This window comes from Schistosoma mansoni, chromosome 4 (genome assembly GCF_000237925.1).
Source record: "Schistosoma mansoni strain Puerto Rico chromosome 4, complete genome".
In the NCBI taxonomy this organism is placed as follows: Eukaryota; Metazoa; Platyhelminthes; class Trematoda; order Strigeidida; family Schistosomatidae; genus Schistosoma; species Schistosoma mansoni.
In genome coordinates this window covers 20,559,359-20,579,543 of record NC_031498.1, presented here as the reverse complement: position 1 = coordinate 20,579,543, position 20,185 = coordinate 20,559,359, and the positions used below count along the sequence as shown (strand labels likewise).

Sequence of the window (20,185 nt, the reverse complement as noted above, 5' to 3'; positions counted from 1 at the left end):
CTGTGAAGAAGTGGCTTACACTGACTCACGAAACGTCAGACAATCTAATTTTGCTATTGTGTTTCTTTTATATGATAATTTGTGTTTATCTATATCAATATAAAATATAATTTAAGCCAAATCTAATAAAACTGTTTTGACTTAACAATTCAATGTGTATTTATTGACAGTTTATGTGTTGAAAGTCACTAAATGATGTATTTTCATAGTTGAAATCATGAGTCAATTGAAGCTAGACTACCAAGGAAGCTTCAATTGACTCATGATTTCAACTGTGAAAATACTGAAATCACCACAAAACCCTTTCTGAATAAATTATGTATTATATGAATGGATTTGTCAATACTTACGTATGTAAACTTATGTGTAAATAACTTTTGGTAGATTGTGTTTTTAAAATGAATTTCAAGAGGATGATGCTGTTTGTTCTATATGAAGATTAGTTAATGAAATAGTGAGAATCATGGAAAGATGGTCTGATAGTTTATAGTTGAGTTTGAAACTTTTCAGTAATTTACTCTTACAAACAGTTTCATGGAATGCCTATTTAACGACTCATTGGTAATCAGTCTTAAAAGTAAATGAATTTTTAAATGAACTTTTTATTCAGGAAAACTATAGCTAGTTCGTTGATCCTTAATTAATGTTTTGTAATGAACTTTTCGAGGTTCTTATGAAGGTCTTTGGCTTACATAATCAAGCTAAAGCAGAAAGAAATGAAGTCTTACAGTTTTACGGTGCAGAATATGATAAAGTGGTTAATTGGTTTTTTAACTTCCACAAACTGAAAACATTTTGCTTTTGTTTCAAACTTAAATGACTTTATGGAATCATTTCAATAAAATGCAATTGAATTGGCTCTCAAACTCGTCTTAACTAACCTCGGTTTGTGATGATAGAATTTCTCCATAGTAAACAAGTTTCCGTAAATATATTTATTATTAAAATTTGGTGTCATTCCAGTGATTTTACGACTAAGAATAATGAAAATAACGGTGCATTTCAAAGACATTTACACTTATTATGTGTTAAGCATTAGTTCAAACTCTTATTAATAATAATATTAACATCATGCTCGTTGAACAGATTAGTGGTTATCTGGAATTAGTAGCCCAGCGGATTTGAAAGGTATCTGGTTCTGGTCCGGAGGTGAATATCAACAGTGGAATGTAAGGACATCAATCTGACGATTACTATATTGAACAAAGTGAGTGTTCTGGATTTCATTGGTAGCCAAAACCTACCCGTTCTACAAAATACTTAACCATTACGTACAGAGACAGTACTTAGCATGTAATGAATTTACCTTGTTAGCTGTTGAAAGCTAGATAGTACAGTGAAGTAGTATCCACTCATAACACCTTAAGAGGACAAACCAAAAACCTTCAGGTAGCATCTTGAGCTCATTACGTCGATGCTCTGGAATCCAGAAGTTTAAATTTTTGATTTTAGATAACTCAACAATCAAATATTAATTATTTGACAATAGTTTACCTTTTACCGTTTTAGAACCATAAAATAATATGTATTCACTATCATTCTAAAATTTTAGTTTACCACATACTTCTTTGCATTTTTGATTTTGCATTCTCACTTTTGATTTTGTTTTTAGGAAACTACAAACTGAACTAAAACGTACTGAACAAGTTGTTAAACGTCGTGTTTCATTATCAAATCAAGATGTTACAAAGCAAGTTTATTGTTGTTTACTCTGCGAACAAACTCCATTACCAGAAGGTCAATATTCTGAACAAAATTGGAAAGTATGTCATGATTGTCAGAATACTCTGTGCCCAAACTGTGTAGTACAGATTGGTAAAAATGTTGATTCTGTAAGTCTAACACCTTTTTCAGTAAATAAATTTTCTTATAATGATTGGTTGTTATTATTATAGATTGTTAATAATATAGTGAACAATACCCTCGATAGGCACAGTCAGTTAATTGCAAAACAGCTTTTGAGGCTTTGCCAAGAAATTATCATTGAGGCTTTCCTCAGTTTTTCAAAAGCTTTGGCGGTTAGATAACTCAGGCTTCCTTTTTGTGGACACAAAAATAGTTTGTTCTGAACTTGAATTTACTCCGTTAGCTTTTGATTCATTTTAAGGCTTAGGATGGTTTGATGACTTCTTATTCTGTCCACTTAAAATTAGGTTTTCTTTGTTATTTCTGATTATCACCTTATATTTATTGAACTTTGAATTAAGAGACTACTATTAGTTTCCATACAAAAGTATCGTAACAGATTGGAACGCATCACGCAAATACATCTTTTTATTGTCTCCATCTTCTCAGTATATGATCTAAAAAACTAGATCAAGAAAAAATATTAGGCACATTTAGAAGGTGTGAAACTGTTTAGAGGTCAAAAGTAGATAGAATTTGCGATGTATTTTTTTATCAGTATAGGGATTGTTGAATTTAGATTGATGTCATGAATGGATCAATGTTAGACCACCATTGAAAACCTGAAAACACTGGACGACTACCTCGTCCTAGTATTGGACTCCTCATCAGTGCACATCCACAACCCCACATGTGGAACTCGAGCACAAAACCTTCAATCTCGCTCACATACGCTTAACCTGTAGACCACTGAGTCGACCGGTATTCAACGGTGTTAATGTCTTACTTCAACCAATCCACAATATTATGCACCTATTCACCGTTGTCTTTAGTAAGTAACTGCCTCATATGCGACACGGTTGAACTCCACTTATCATGGTTTCTCACTAGAACTGCAAGAAATCCATCTTGAAGCCAGTGTTTTTTATCAATACATATGATGTTTATATTTATAAGAGGAGAATCTCACCAAAAATGATTTTATTCCCTGAATATCTATGACTAGTAACCAATGAATTTATGCAACGATAAATATTCCCAGGTCAACTAACTTTTTCTTTCATGAGACGAAATTCTTTTGCAGGTAACACTGTGCACTAGGCTTGAAGGTAGCTCGGTTTATGATACATATTTTACATGCAATTCTGTTTAGAAAAAGTTTACATGCATGTGAATCTTTTATGATTGTAACTCAATATTAATAAGTTAATTTCACAAGTAAATAGTTAATACAGGAAGATAGATATTTTAAGCTTTTTGTTTATAATCATACTATTTTAACGCTATACAATGAAATTAAATTACATGCTACAAGGTATACGTTTCTTGAAATTGATACCTAAATGTTCTTTTTACATTATATTTTGTCTAATCCATTTGAGAACTATGAAACTTTGTGTAAATACTTGTTTAACATATTCAGTCCAAAGAATTTGTAATTCATATTAGTTTCATTGTAAATAAAAAGAAAATCGGTGTAAACAAACAATTACTATCTTCATAATATATTCTCCAAAATTGATACTATACAAGTTTAATCAAAACGTGAATAATATTAAATCCAAAACTATATTTTGTTACTATCTGCTTATCTCCATACAAGGGACTATGTTTAGTTATTTTTAATGATTAACATAATTTTTTAATTTAAAGAAATTGATTATTTATAAATGGTTATTTGTTTGGAATACTGTTTGGAATACAAATGACATTAAAAATTAAAGTTAAAATATAGTTTCTAGAAAGATTTGGTAACAAAATATTTAAGACTGGACTAATAGAGGTTAGGCTTTTACACCAATGAATCCCAGTTTATTGATCTAGAGGTAAAAACGATAGATTCACTTTTGGCGGTTCATGAATGCACACTGCTGAGAAGTCCGATACTAGGAAAAAAATGGCTGTCCAGTGCTTTCAGGCTTCCCATGACTGACTAAACTTGATTAGTTCGAAATTTCAATGAAATTTAGGTTAGTTTTTATTACATGTTATGACAAAATTCAGGAGGTTAGGAAAAGCTATATATAATTTGAATTCATCAGATTGTACTCATTATTAACTGGACGGTGAAGGGATGAGAATAAAGGTTTAACTGTCTTTTTTGCCAAGACAGATGAAGGTTAACCATATACTGGTCTTAAATAAAACGGTCAGGTGTAAGACTTAGAATTTCTATCGCTTCTTTGAATTTTACTAAGGTTTTAACTAGATTGTTTATTGATTATTTGAATACGCTTGTTCCACTAAGTTGGCGTGAAGTTGAACTTCGCAAACCGTTTTTCATTGGATAACTAGGTTCTTGTGAATGTAGATAACCGTATTTATGTTCTTTTTATCAACATGCTATTGGATGTACACGTAAATTAATACATGAAGTTGGTGATTTGTGACGGGTATTGAGCTTGTGGAAACAATTTTGCTCTTGAGAATGTACTTTTTATAACTGTCTTTGGTTTCTAGATGATTTTATCAATGATTTTGTCACCCTTGAACACCGATCGGATGAAAACCACTTTCATTTTAAGTCTGGAGACATCTTATCATAGTTTTCAGTACGATGCTTTATTTACAAATGCCCGAAGATGGTCATTTTCTGGAAGATAAATATCTATAATTACATATACCTCTCCCAGCTTTTCTAGCGAACATCACTTTCTCGTCATAGCTTATAGAGCATAAGGTATTGTCAGTCAATCACAACGTAGAAATTCGTACGTACGTACATCAATTTGAGTTACCATGACACATCAGCACAGAGATGTAGTTGTCCATTCAAATCCCATAGTGGTAGAAGTAGTAAGAGTATAAGTATTATGTGAAAGATTAGGGTTTGAAGATGTTATTGAAGGTGTATAATCCACTGAAGTAAATTTGGAAAGAGGAAATAGAAAGGGTCATGGAGAATTCAAATTAGAATTTGGGAGAACACAGAGAGTGGATGCACCTTCGCCATTGTAAACGATTTTGAGCCACGTCATTCAAGGTCTCTAACCATCGATTGCTATCATCTCGCACATCCCAACCAGGTAGTCTACACCTACTAGCATGGCTCAGTCCACTTGCCAGTGACTTCATGGATTTGTGCCACGTTTTGGTCTGGCCGCCCCTAGCTTTCTTCCAACCTACTCCCACACCATAAAACATCGCACGTCGGGTCATTCCGTGGTTGGGCATACGTAACGCGTGTCCCAGCCATCCTAACTGATGAAGTTTCACTACTTCATCAATCGATTTGTCATCCTTACCTAGTACCCGTTTCCTAGCAACTGCATTACTTACCCGGTGGTCCCAGGATATACAAGCAAAGCTTAGAAGACACCTATGATCGAATACTAGTAGCCTAGGAATGTCCTCTACTCTTACCGGCCATGTTTCACTGCCATATAGTAGGACGGAACGAACTGCTGCCCAGTAAATCCATTTTTCGGTTGGTAGACGGATATCTCATCTACGCCATAAGATATTGTAGTGTCAGTTACTATGTTAAACCCGCATAACTTATTCTAACTTCCGAACAGACCGATTTATTCATTCTTCTTTATTCGCATTCTGACTTTGTGAATTATTCGCTTACCAACTTTGTTTTCAGATAAGTGTATGTATATGCGCTCATCACAAGTCTGTAGCTTATTTCTATCTGACTATAAATATTGATTAACTCTTGACTAGATCGAGTCAGCTCACACGTATTCTCCACTGCGAGTCATTTCGCTTCGCTCCCTTCTTTTCACTTCTTTCGCTTCGTTTCTCTGATTATCTATCCAAATCAATGAGTGTACGAAATATACGTATTCAAAATTCCATTCTCATATTTGAATTATCATAATTCCGTTATTCACTTACGCGAGTTAAGTCGATGACTATATATGAGGATCAGCGACATATATATTTCAAAAACAATCATTCATACAATTTACCCGGAGTCAGATATAGGGGCTACTAAATTATGAAAGTTTAAATATTGACCACTCCATATTTCCTTTCAATATGTTTATCTTTGATAGGTTTTATCATTTCTTCAAAAGTTATTGAGATCTAAAAAACGGAATACATTATTTCCTACTTACTTCTTCATTGAATTAACATTAAAACAGAATTTATTCAAAGATTCATGTTGAATAATTAAATAATTAATAATTAATTTCATTTATATTCCTAAACAAATTACTGTTTATAGATTATTCATTTGTTCAAGTTGAAAGTTACATTAATATAATTGAAAATATCTAAATATATTATATAGTGGTCTAGCTTCAATTGACTCATGATTTCAACTATGTAAAATTACTAAAATCTTCACAAAAAATCCTTCTGATAATAATCATATGCTCACTAGTGACTAGCTATAAGAGGTCGTGGATGCGCACTTCTGAGGAGTCCCAAAATAGAACGAAACGTACATCCTGGATTCCACTGCTAGCTGATATTCATCTTTGATTAGGTAACATGGCTTAAAATTGGTTGAAATAAGGTAGATATATTTCCTCTTTGTTTTAACTAAGATCCCAAGTTTATCATTATTTTACTGGAATTATTGTGAAAGTTCTTTTTTCCTCCTATCATCATATCGCAACCCATCAACATTTATGGGGAGTTATGGAGGTTGTAGTGCTTTTAATAGTCGAATTCATGAGTCGGTCTAAGTCAGACCATCATGGAAAACCTATAAACACTGAACAACCATTTCGTCCTAATCTAGGACTCCTCAGCAGTGAGCATCAACGATCCTTCACGCGTGAGTCGTGCCAAACAACTTCGGTCTCTCACGCGAACGCTTAACTTCTAGACCACTTAGCCGGAATTCAAAGATGTTAATATCTAACTTCAATTTGTTAATGAATGACTGAAAAACCATTCATCCATTGTCTGGGATAGATACCTGTCTCTGCCCGACATGAATTGGATTCCACTAGTCACGGCTTCTCAATAGAACTTCAGAAAATCCATGTTTAAGCTAGTCACTAGTGAACATATGATAACTGTTATCATAATGGGGGTTTGTGGAAGCCATCCAGTTCTTCCAGGTCTTTAATGGTGGTCTAGCGTAGATTGACTCAAACACTTAACTATTAAAATTCATTATAATTAATAATAGCTTTATTCAATATTATATTTTTTGGCACAATATATAATTCTCAGCACAAGGTATTTAAACAAGTTTCTTTTACAAAGAAAGGAAAAAAGGTGAACGAAACTGATAGCTGCATACATACATATATACATACATAAATTAATTAGATATACCACTTGGAATCGAATGAAATTTTTTTTAAAACGATTATAATCTGCACAACTATTTTAGTTAGAAACATGACTAAGAATACTAGTTATTAACTAGATCAGCTCTCGAAGGTTACTCATAATTTATTCACCACTAAGATTCAAAAGTATATAGTTAGTATCTGATAAGATAACACCTGCCAGGAGTTTGCAAGACATTAGATATCTATTCACAACCATATTAATGATGATCTCTAAGTTGGTATTCAATGATTCATGAAGTAAACTATAAAAATATAAAAATCTCCACATAACTCTTACACTAATATTCAACTCTTTTTTCAACAAGTCAAATAAAAATCTATAACCGTTAGATGTTATTTCCATTCTATATTATTACTGTGTAACAATATCAGGGAATAGATAACAATATATCAGTGAAATAGTATCTACATACATATACTGTCTTTTTATTTGTTGAAATAAATTCTCATAGAATTTAATGGTTGAATTCATGAATCGATTTAAGCTAGACCACCATGGAAAACCTAGAAACACTGGGAGGCCATTTCGTTCTAGTATGGGACTTTCCATAAGTGCGCACCCACAATCCCACGTGTGGGACTCGAACCCAGGACCATCGGTTTCGCATGCGAACGCTTAACTTCTAAACCACTGAGCTGGCTGGCATCCAACGGTGTTAATATCTAACTTCAACCAATCCACAATATTATACGACTATTCACCATTGTCTTTAGAGAGTCACTGTCCCACAACAGACTTGGTAAAATGCCGTGGTGCATTAGATAATCAAGAGGTAATTTCTTCTATGTGTTTATGTTATTGACCTCTTTTTTGTTTTAAATTATCAACAAAAATAACACCATATCTTTTCGTGACAATTAAATTTCTAACCATGTTTTACAGCATTTACCATTGAAAGTTTTTATAATCATGAGTGAGCAACATTCTCACCCCAGAACAAGTTAGAATCATAAGAAATTATATGATCAAACTTAAATAAGTAAAAGATATTTCAGGGTAAAATAGAATTAGTCATAAATAAATAACATAGTTGGAGACGACTAACATGAAGAACTCATGTATTAGTAAAGTATACTTACTATTATGAAAGAATCAATGTTCATCTATCGGCTGAAATTTGTATTTAATATCGAACAAGGCGTTTCATGATACTGATTTACTAACCTTAGTAATCCGATAAAGAATTTGATATGCACAATTTTATTAGCAGGAAATGCTAAAGATCCTATTATAACTGGCTTTTACTAAGTGATCTATGGGTATTACAGTATATTGTCTTACACTATACACTCCATTTAAACCACGATTTTTGTAAAATCTTGTGAATAATACCCATTAATATAGTTAGGATCATGGGCCCATTGAAGCTAGACCAACCTGGTAAACCTGGAAGCACTGGACGGCCGTTCTGTCCTATTGTGGGTCTCCTCAGCAGTGCGCATCCACGATGTTACCTCGCGAGATTCGAACCCAGGACCTGCCCATTTAATCAGAATGAGTTTACAGATTTTATAAATATTGTTAAATCTAATGACTCTTTTCCTACAACTATCTGACGGTAATTTTTAAAGATAATTTTAACAAAATTAGAGAGTTGGGATAACAGTCTCATTGTAATTTTCTTACTAATGTTCTATTTTATTCTTAAACTAGACTCATCTTTTTCAGAGACACAGAGAGAGAAAAAAAAGATCGTTTTATTCTAAAGAATTTCATAGAACTTATTTAGTAGTTAACTCGTCTACAATTCATTCATATGAGCATTCTCAATAAAAATAAAAGATAAGTTGTAGATTATTTAATAGTTGAATTCATGAGTCGATTGAAGCTAGACAACCATGTAAATTCTGGAAGCACTGGATGGCTGTTTCGTTCTTTTATGGAAATCCTAAGCATTGCTCACCAACAATCCCGCTCTCAGGACAGTGGCGCAATTTCGTGGATTGGTTGAAGTTAGACATTAACGCCGCTGAATGCCAGCCGACTCAGTTATCTACAGGTTAAGCGTTCTCGCGTGAGACCAAAGGCCCTGGGTTTGAATCCCATATATGTGATCGTGGTTGCTCACTGCTGAGGAGTCCCATACCAGGACGAAATGGTCTTCCAGTGTTTCCAGATGTTCCATGGTGGTCTAGCTTTAATCCACTAATAAATTCTGTCATTGAATTACCACAATCTCAACAAAATCCCCTTTCTGATAGTAGATTAATATTTAACAGATTAAATGTTTAAAATAATCTGTTAGAAAGATTCGTCGTTCTAGTAATCATTTATTCCGAAATGTATTCTTTTCTCTTATAATTCCCACTTTTGTTCATTTCATCCAGGAAATGTTTTGGTTGTGTAAATTATGTCAAAAGAAACGTCAATTGACTGTCAGTTCCGGTAGTTGGTTACAAGGTCTTCCTAAAAATAATAATAATAAACAAACGAAAGAATTACAAAAATTAATAAAAGTAAGCTATCATATCAATTTTTATTAAATTATTTAAACTTTTTTGGAGCATCTCTTGGAGAAAAACTGGAACTTAAGTTTCAGAAAAAACTATTGAAAATCAAGAAGCATTGGATAGCTATTTCGTTCTAGTATAGGGCTCTTCAATATGGCATATCGATTACACATTCATGAGTCTCATGATAAGCTAGAACAACTGTCTATTTCATTTTGGTTTTAAATGTTCGTCTAACTTGTGTCTGTCCGTGATTTCAATAACATTCAACAGACTTTATCAATGCGAATATTGAGAATTCCAAACCAATTTCCGATCAGCGATGATTAATCATAGAAATCGGAAAAATTCCTATTGATTTGTCGACCACTAAAGATACTACTACATCTATGATTACAGTACCAAATATATTGAATAAAAAAAGATTTTGAACTGTTATTTTATTGTAGTGTAGAATTGTCGAGCAGTGCGTCCTAAAGTATCTCTAGATGACGGGTTCTAAGATACTTTAGTCTCAATGTACGATACATTTAGAAAACTGATTTTGAATACCGACTGTTCTTAAATAAACATAGAAAATATTAAAAAGCGTTTTGGAAAATTCCCAGTAACAGTAATATATAATATGCTTTCTTCGTAACTGAATTCATTTTGAGTAAAATTTCTAGAAAATTGTTTAACATTTATTATGGTGATTTGATTGAACAAATCTAAACTGTTTCGATTGATATCATGAATGGATCAATGTTAGACCACCATTGAAAACCTGAAATCATCGAACGACCACCTCGTCCTAGTGCGGGACTCCTCACCAGTGCACATCCACGATTCTATATGTGAGACTCGAACACAGAACCTTCAGTCTCGCTCATGAACGCTTAACCTGTAGACCACTGAGTCGACTAACATCCAGCGATGGTAATGTCCTACTTCAACCAATTCACAATATTACGCAACCATCCGCCACTGTCTTCAATGAGTAACTACCTCGTAGGTAACACGGTTGAACTCCATTGATCACGGCTTCTCACTAGAACTGCAGGAAATCCATCTTGAGGCTAATCACTAATAAGGACATGATAATTGTCAGTATAGGATTGTGGAGATTTTTGAGTTTGGATTGATTAAGGTTAAGAGTTAGCGCTTGAAACCGAAGTTCTTAGGTTCCAGTCTTTCTTGCGGAATCATAGATGTTTACGTCTGAGGAGTCCTATACTAGATGAATACAATTATCTTATCTAACTTAGTGATGTCTACTCAAAAGACTGTATAAATGACTTATGCCCCTAAGCGATTAGAAATCAAAGACAAAACTAATAACCAGAATAATTAATTTTTTTCATCTAATAAAATAACACACATATACAAACTATAAACACAAAATAAATATGATCAAATGTCTTATATGATTGGAGAAAATTAGCTTGTAGGTAACTTATTCTCCAATAAATTAAGATCTAGTTGTTAGGTCTAATCCTTGGGCATCTTATTAATATTTCATTGGTTCAATGCTTTTCATCAACTTTAAACACTTCAAATTTATCAACAATAATGTGATTAGGATCAAAGCTTAGAAATACTTTAGTTAGTAGGATTCAAACGGGAAAGATAATAATCATTAGTAGATCAAGACATAGAAATATAATATTAAATCTTGTAACTAACTAGTGATAATTCAAAGTGTTCACAATTACTGATTTGTTTATATTGAACTCATTTTCTCCATATTTTTTTAAAGAAAACTCATGGAATTACACGAACAGCATCTTATTCTCAATATGAAGATTTAATTGATCAAGTTAGTTTAGAAGAATCTACAGTGAATAGTGGTGATCAAGATGAACATGAAGGTGAAGAAGAAAAAGAAGAAGAAGAATGGAAACAGTTAACACAGAAGGACAATACACAACTTATAAAATCTCATCAATATTCTATATTGAAAAATATTCATCAAAGAAGAGCTTCAGAACAAAGTAGTATTAAAAATGTGGTTAAATCAACACACCAACCATATCATTCTATTAAAGATGATCAACCTGTATATAGTGAAGCTAGAAAAGTATCAATGCGACAGAAATTTTTACACGGTAATGATGCTGTTATTCATGATGACGATGATGATGTTGATAGGGATAATTATAAAAATCTAACTTATCAAAATCGTATGCATTTGTATTTTACAAAACAGATTACTGAACATTCCAGTGTAGATAATGATGTTGATGATAATGGGTATGAGAAAGAAGATCAGAAATGTGATGAGGAAAGTAATGATTCTAACGAAAATGATCATTTTAAAGAAATAAATTTACATAGCAACAAGTTATCACCTATAGTTCAACGATCACATCCTGGAGGAATGTTATGAGGGAACAAACATGATTGATGAAATACAAAAAATTACACCAACTGTTATTATTGATGAAAAAGCTTCTGAAACGAAAAACTTTGTTCAGTCTACTTATACAAATGTTCCTTATGATAACAATGATCAAACAGTTGTTTCATTGTGTACAGGTAAACAATTTAACTAATTCATTCATAAATGATTGATGATACTATTCAATACAATGTATCACACATATTAGACAGTACTCAGATATAAAGAGATATCAATTTTTTCTGCTATTGAAGAGATTTTAAGATTTCAGAAGTGATTTATGAACAACATTATCAGAGATAGGTTGTCATAAATATTCTGTCCAGTTAACTGATATCTGATGAAATCTCTTCACGGATTCAGAAATCTCGTTTGGTTTTTGCTAACTTACGTCACCTATGGCGAAGGTGAGATATCCGTCTGTCAACTAACGGACTGATATACTGCGCAGCAATTCGTTCTATTTTAATTTAGGGCTACGAAACATGGCCATTAAGGGTAGAACATATTCGTAAGTTACTAGTGTTTAGTCGCAAATGTCTTAGAAATACTGCTCGCATCTGCTGGGATCACCAGGTAAGTAATAGTGAGTCTAGATGCAGAGTATTAGGGAATGATGGTAAATCAGTTCATGAGGCTGTGAACCTACATCTACTCGAATGATTGAGCAACGTATTACGCATACTCGACCACTGATCACCACGACGCGCAATGCTAACTAGTGTTAGTGATGGTTGGAAGTTAGGGGAGGCCAAATTAAAACGTGGCATCTGTCCTTGAAATCCCTAACTTCTGGTCTGAGCCATGTTGGTATATGCAGACTACTTGTTGGGGTCCGCATGACTATCGTAACCATTGGTTGGAGACTATGGGTGACATGGCACAGAATCAATCGCAATAGCTTAGGTGTATGCACTCATTGTCTTCCCTTAAACTGTGAGATTAAAATAACTTTATACCTTTCTTTCCGCGAACTAGTTCTTTCTTTCTGTACTATATGCTCATACACAATCTTTTTTTTATATATTACTACCATTGAAGTAACTACTTCCATGAATTCGGTGTTCATCTTGTTGTGCTAATGAGGTGTGGCAACATGGACTGATGCACATATGTGCCTGGTCCTACGTTTTAGCTGACTAACTGAACTGAGGCCCATATGTTTGTCGAATAATTCACTTTTAATAAACAAAATATTTATTAAAATTGATAAATGTTTACCTACTATAAACGTAGTGAAACATTTCTGACTGCTTTTGTAAATCATGTAATTCAAATGAAGTTTGAATAGTACGTTTTTGTATTTAATTATTCAACCATTCGATTTGAAGGAACAATAAAGACATGCATCACATTGGAGTACATGAGTTCATAAGTGATATATGATTTATAATAATACTAATTCGCATTGATCTATCATTAGATAATAATCAATATCATATGTTTCTGGTTACTAATACTAACTGATTTTCATCGATCAGGAGTTAAACTGACGCGACATCATGGTACACTTTGCTTTCAATCTTTGGATATGATGCTTGAGTTAATTATGAATAGTAAATTAATTGATAAAGACGTGATTTCTTTTGTCCGATGAAATGTTTTATACATCTCGAGACATAGCGTACTACAACATGCGATAATGGCTAGCATAGAAGTATCTAATAAGATTACTAAACACTGAGGGATCGATTAATTCTATTAGTCCATAAAGTTTGTGTCATTGAAAGTCTTTTGATTTTCGCTTTGTTAACTTCCTATTTTAGTGTGTTGATGTGAAGTATTTTAGGTCGGACAATCTATATTATTGGTTGACTGAGTGACTGTACTCAAAATTAAATGTTTAACTGCCAGTCTAATGTATTTCAAATTTATGAGATTCATTTGTAATAAGAAAATTTCGTTGCTTCTGGTGAATTCCTTTAAAAATTTATTTTCCCATACTATCGAATTGTGATAATACTATAGATGTAGGACTATTCAGTTATTTAACAACCAAACATCCAACTATCAGTGAACCAGTATTTACTGCTTTAAAGAAGATCACAAATTCATCTTCATTCTAATTAATAGGGTCATTGAGTTGTATAGCTGTATTCTTTAGCTTAATCAACAGAATTCCAATAATGTTTAAATCCGGAAATTGTCAGTTCAAATCTAAATGTCATCCAGTTTACTCTTCTTATCTAGTTTAGTCCATATTCGTAGATATATAAAAATAAAAGATTTCAATCATGACTGATTTAAATAACCTCAATTAATTCCATTAAATCATAAACTTGATCAGATATATATAAGTTTTCTTGATTTTAGTAAAGTGAAAAATTATATTTCAGATCAGAACAAATGAGATCTATATTATACAATGTCATATTGTAGATTATTCCATGTTATACAATGATCACTTTTCTAGTTAACTAACAATTCAGTCAAACAATGATTTAGATGAATGAATAATAGAGTAAAACGTTTTCAGATTTTTCAATGGGTATAATATACTCAAACTACTAATAAAAAATTCAGTAGTTTATGCTTCCAACCTCATTTAAATCTCCGTTTAACTCAATTATAACTCCATATATCATTGAGAAACTAATGATTTATTAAAGATATTGTCTGTTTTACATTGAAAGTATCAGTACCATGAAGAATATAGGTTAACCATGTTAATAAATGTCAACGAACTCAAACCTAGGTTGAGCAAACATTCTTGTCAACTGTTACCAACTACCTAACATGTATTAAAATTTTATTTTGTGCATTATTTTTAAAATTAAATTAACGTTATATATATATATATATATATAAATGTTATGGAAACGATTTAAACAAATAATTAATTTTATATAGTTGATATCATGAGTCAATTGAAGCTAGACCACCATGTAAAACCTGGAAGCACTGGACGGCCGTTTCGTCCTATTGTCTGACTCCTCAGCAGTGCACATCCACATCCCCGTCTCGCGAGATTCGAACCTAGGACCTAGTAGTCTCGTGCCAGAGCACTTAACCGATAGACCAGGTCTGTTGGGAGATATCAACTCACTGATGACATTGGTGAATGGTTGCTCAATTTCGTCGATTGGTTGAAGCTAGACCGTGGGATGCTGGCTCAGTGGTTTAGAGGTTAAGTGCGCGCGAGACTGATAAGTCCTGGGTTGGAATCTGGCGGGGCGGGATCGTGGATGCGCACTGCTGAGGAGTCAGACAATAGGACGAAACGGACGTTCAGTGCTTCCAGGTTTTCCATGGTGGTCTAGCTTCAATTGACTCATGATCTCAACTATATAAAATTACGAAAATCTCCACAAAACCCCCTTCTGAAAATAATTAATTCTATACGCTTATTTCAAAAATATTACAGCCTCACCAACCAACATATTATCTCATCATCATACAGATAGACAACAGTTTCTACCTGAAGATTATGTCATCTCTTCGACAGATTATCTGAGTACTCCTTATAATAACAATAATAATAGTAGTCAAGGGCATTCAATTGAATCTAATCATGATATCATTACATCAAACTATAATGAAAATATGATAGAATCATTTAATTTTTATCCAATCAATCATAAAGATTATCAACTTGATGAAGATTTATTCAAAATTTATCAAAATTTACAACAATCTTCGTTAAAACAAACGTCTAATCAATTATCAATGGATCAAGTTGGTTTAATTATACCTCAATACAACAGTTCTAATGAATATAATGAAGATATTGATCATCAAAATTTATTATTGCCAATAAATTGGGAAAATAAATCTTATCATTTACAAATGAATAATCAAATACGTAGACAATCATGTCCAATAATTACTGACAGTGTATCATCACCATCACCATCATCATCATCGAATCAAGTTATAAGACAACAGCCAAGTTTCACAACACCATCTAGTTATTTTGAAGATATTCATAGTGGTGAGGATGTTGATGATGAAGAGAAATTAATTCATCTATATGATGATCAACATGATTCATATGATCCAAATATATTATATAATCATGAAATCCATTCAAATCATTTAAATTTATTTTTTCCATATAATTTAAATGAATCATGGGATTATACTGAAGATTTACGTAAGATAGATGAAAATATATATCAACGTACAACTATTCCATGTAAAACAACAGATCTTAATACTACTACTTATGATACAGTGACTAGTAGTATATTCAATGAAAATGAAAATAACATTCTCTATACTGCTATATCTACAGGAACTACTAATGTAACTTCAATTGAAAGTTATTATATAGATAAAACTATACAACCATTATATAAAGATCAAGACATTAATTTTAAACCTTCAATGAATGATCTTTATTTAAATTGGTTAAATGAATTAAATCCAGGTTATAATTCTATGAATCAACAAGATACCAGCTATAATGTAAATAAACATGAAGATTATATGTCAGAGTCTTCACTGATGAATGATACTGTTCTACAAGGTACATCAGTTTCAAACTTAATAACAACAACAACCACTTATGGTAACATTAATGTTGAAACAACGGAACAAAATCACCTTCTATTAAAACGTTGTCCTAATTTTGAAAATATCAGTCGTTTATCTAATAATAATAATAATATTCAACTAACAGAAAAAAGTGAAAGCTTCTATGAAGGATTGATGCAATTATCTGAAATTATTAATGATGAAAAAGAAGATCTTGAAATGAATAATGATACACCGACAAAAGTATGGGGTCGAGAATTTCGTGATAGACTACAAGTAAATATTCAATTGTTTTCTTTTTTATTGTTTTATGCATGTATGGATGTTTGTGAGTAGGTTGATACATGAAATATGCTTCTATCGTAAAATAAATTTAAGCTTGTCACTTTTTTGTGTTCTTTTAAGATGGTTCAACTGAACATTAAACTGGAAAGGAAATGACAGAGTAGTCAATAAATAGTTAAAGATTTTCATCGTATATGATATTATTATTTATTATTTAAACGCATGAACATTGGTACAAGGAAGCACCAAATAGATATGCACCACATAAATCTTTCAATTCGTGTGAGGTCTGAAATACTGTCCAGATGCTCAAATTGAAACAGACGGTTTTCTTAGGGGGCCACACCCGGAACCTTCAACCTAAAGTTCTAATCCATAAGGCAGTGAAGCAATGTCAGGAGATTTAGTCCCACGGTAGCCGGTGACCGATAATTGGTTCATACGCCATTTGTTTACTCAAGGTCTTAGAGTTCATGTGAACCATCGCTTTGGAATCAGGGTTTTCCAACTCCCCTAAGTGGATCATATATGTTAACTTATAGACAATTAACCAATGAGTGGGAAAAAATTCAAACAATCAGGTCAAATACACTAAAAGTGGTAGTATGTTTAGTGTTTTAGATTCACAGAGGTCATATCCACAACATGAAAGTATTTAAAGCTATATTACATAATGTGTGTGATTGTATTATTATATCACATAGATTATTTTTAAATTGATTGATATCATAGGTCATGATTCTGATTTGTAAACTAATTGATCTATTTCAAGTTTGATATCATAAATTTAAAATACCAAACCTTATTGTGATTTTAGAGTTATGGATTATTAATATTACTCAATTATCAGTTGTCAACCAGATGTATTGTTGATGGAATAAATAGACTAGTCACAATGAAGTTCATTGAATATCTTATGAAACATTAATGAACTATAATCAGAATAAACGTTACTGAACAATTCACTATTATATATAGTTGAAATCATGAGTCAATTGAAGCCAGACCTTCATGGAAAACCTAGAAGCACTGGACTGCCGTTTCATCATTAATTCATTAGTTTAAACTAATTCTTTAGTGACGAACAAAGTGTTTTATTTTATTTTCTAGCTTCTAATGTTCATCAAAATTTACTGATTGAACTAAAATGTAATCACGACTCTGTACAACTTGACACTGTATTCACTATGCTTTAATATTTAATGATTGTTAAAATATCTGATTGAGATAGTAAACATTACTATTTCAAATCGCATACTGAAAATTAGTGTCATCAAAATTATGGATACGTCTTGATGATGAGTTATAACTAAGGTCAAAATCTATGTCTATAACTTTTTACCTAACAATAAAACATATTATATGAGGTGTCAATTCATGTAAACTGGAGATTACAGTCCAATTTGATCAATAAAATTACATTAGCACTAGGGATTAAATCACTACAGTATTGATCGGTAGTCATCAATGAAACGGCCACATTATCTCTGTACTTTGGAAGGCTTTCTTTTTTTACTCGAATTACTAAGTGATCATATTTGTTAGTGACAAAATGTAGATTCAAATCCTACACAAGGCGTTCATTCACATGATATGGTATAGAACATATCTTGAAAAATGTCAATTAACAAAAAATAGAAGTCATGCGGTAGTTTTGTTGATTGCTTTCAAACACTCATCATCATCAATTCAATCACTTATCAGTACTGATACTACAGATTGATAATTAAAGTGTGTTTATTTGAATTTATTTGAAGTCCAATCTATTGAACTATGACACTTTTACAGTCATTACTCGATGAAATTAAGTTCTTCTTGAAACGGCATCGTATAAAAAAATGTGATGTTCACCACATTTCAGCATTATCATTCGAGATAAAGTCATGGTGATGACAGTATATCCCTAAGATTTAATATCATGCAATATTTTATATATTCTTTGGTTTGTTCACATAATTATAAGAACTTTTAATAAATTGTATGTCGACAGTTAGAAATATGTATTGACAAAATTATTATACTCACAAAAATCTCTAATATTTGAATTCATGAGACGACTTAAACTAGACCACTATTGAAAATCCGAAAGCACTGAATGGCCGTTTCGTCCTATTGTGAGACTCCTCAAAGTGGTTACTCAATTTCGTGGATTGATTGAAGTTAGACATTAACACCGTTGGATGCCGGCCGGCTCAATGGTCTATCGATTAAGTGCTCTGGCGCGAGAATGGTAGGTCCTGGATTCAAATCTCGCGAGGCGGAATCGTGGATGCGCACTACTGAGGAGTCCCACGAAAGGATGAAACGGACGTTCAGTGCTTCTAGGTTTTCCATGGTGGTCTAGCTTCAATTGACTCATGATCTGAACTATAAAATTACTAAAATCTCCACAAAACCCCTTCTGATAATAGTATATTTGTTCAATATAAAATACATCTTGATTATTCAAGGTATATTTATTTATTCTCAACTTACAAAATAAAGTTGAGTGAACTTGATGTCATACAATTAGTTCGATTGATAAAGTTTTTTATGAGTCAAGAACAAATTGATATTGTGAAATGTAATCAATTCATTTCATTTCATGTACTTAATGATGACTACAACGAGAGAAATTAATTAGACTTTAATACCCATTCTCGCAAGTGATACTCATAACTACTTATTATCATTATTCGTTTTTATATTACATTGAGTCACTTGTCTATTCCTTTATTCCCAATTTTGTGTATGCTTTTATTCTTCAACTTATACAGCAGTTTACCTGTGGTGGAAACCCTATCCTATCTAAATGATCTCAAGTTACTGACTAGTAGAAAGTTGGACGCTACCTCGGAATATGAATTCTGAACCAGCCTCTATGAAACTACTTATGCCATTAAACTGGCCTCCTTCAACGTTTGTACGCTAATGAGGATCGAAAATCAGTTAGGGTTGGACATATCTTTAGAGAGTTTAGACATTGGTGTCTTTTGTCTGGCTAGGACTGGTATTAAAAATACTAGTGAAGTTCTACTGGCGTCCTCCCTCTGTATCTCGAATCTGGACTCAGATTGATCACGTCGCGATCAGCTACAGCCGGTGTGGTTGTGTACTGGACTACCGCTCCTTTTGGAGTACCCATCTGGACTCTGATCATATCCTGTTTGCGCTAATCTCACCTTACTTTTCAGTGGCCAACAAATTCATTGTCGTTAACGGATCAATGTCAGTAATTTGATTGCAGCTCCTGTTGCATTAAAGATCAAACAGAGTTAGGTTAAGACTAGCTATTAACCCACCGGAAAGTATAGATGAGCTTTGGCTTCAATTGCATGAAAATGGAAAGTAAAGTTGCTTGCCGCTTCGCGAAACATCCCTCCTATAGACACTGGGTTTTTACAGGATCCCTACAACTCATTTAAGCACGTCGGTCTACTCCAGATGACTGCGAGTTTGACCATGAAGTAATATTGTTACGTAATGAAATTGGACAAAGCTTGTT

The 20,185-nt window shown here is 32.7% G+C and overlaps 1 protein-coding gene across 1 annotated transcript in view; it reads left to right on the top strand.

The window, feature by feature from the left end:
- The window catches only part of Smp_165380 (putative rabphilin), a gene marked incomplete at both ends in the record, with an annotated part of 45,680 nt that extends 27,256 nt beyond the window's left edge, over positions 1 to 18,424 (top strand). The window contains 6 exons of the mRNA XM_018797147.1: positions 1,613 to 1,832; positions 9,438 to 9,566; positions 11,299 to 11,358; positions 11,930 to 12,077; positions 15,305 to 16,692; positions 18,260 to 18,424. Of these exons, the coding sequence (XP_018652218.1) occupies positions 1,613 to 1,832; positions 9,438 to 9,566; positions 11,299 to 11,358; positions 11,930 to 12,077; positions 15,305 to 16,692; positions 18,260 to 18,424 (2,110 nt within the window). The remainder of the gene's footprint in view (positions 1 to 1,612; positions 1,833 to 9,437; positions 9,567 to 11,298; positions 11,359 to 11,929; positions 12,078 to 15,304; positions 16,693 to 18,259) is intronic.
- Between the last annotated feature and the right edge of the window lie 1,761 nt (positions 18,425 to 20,185).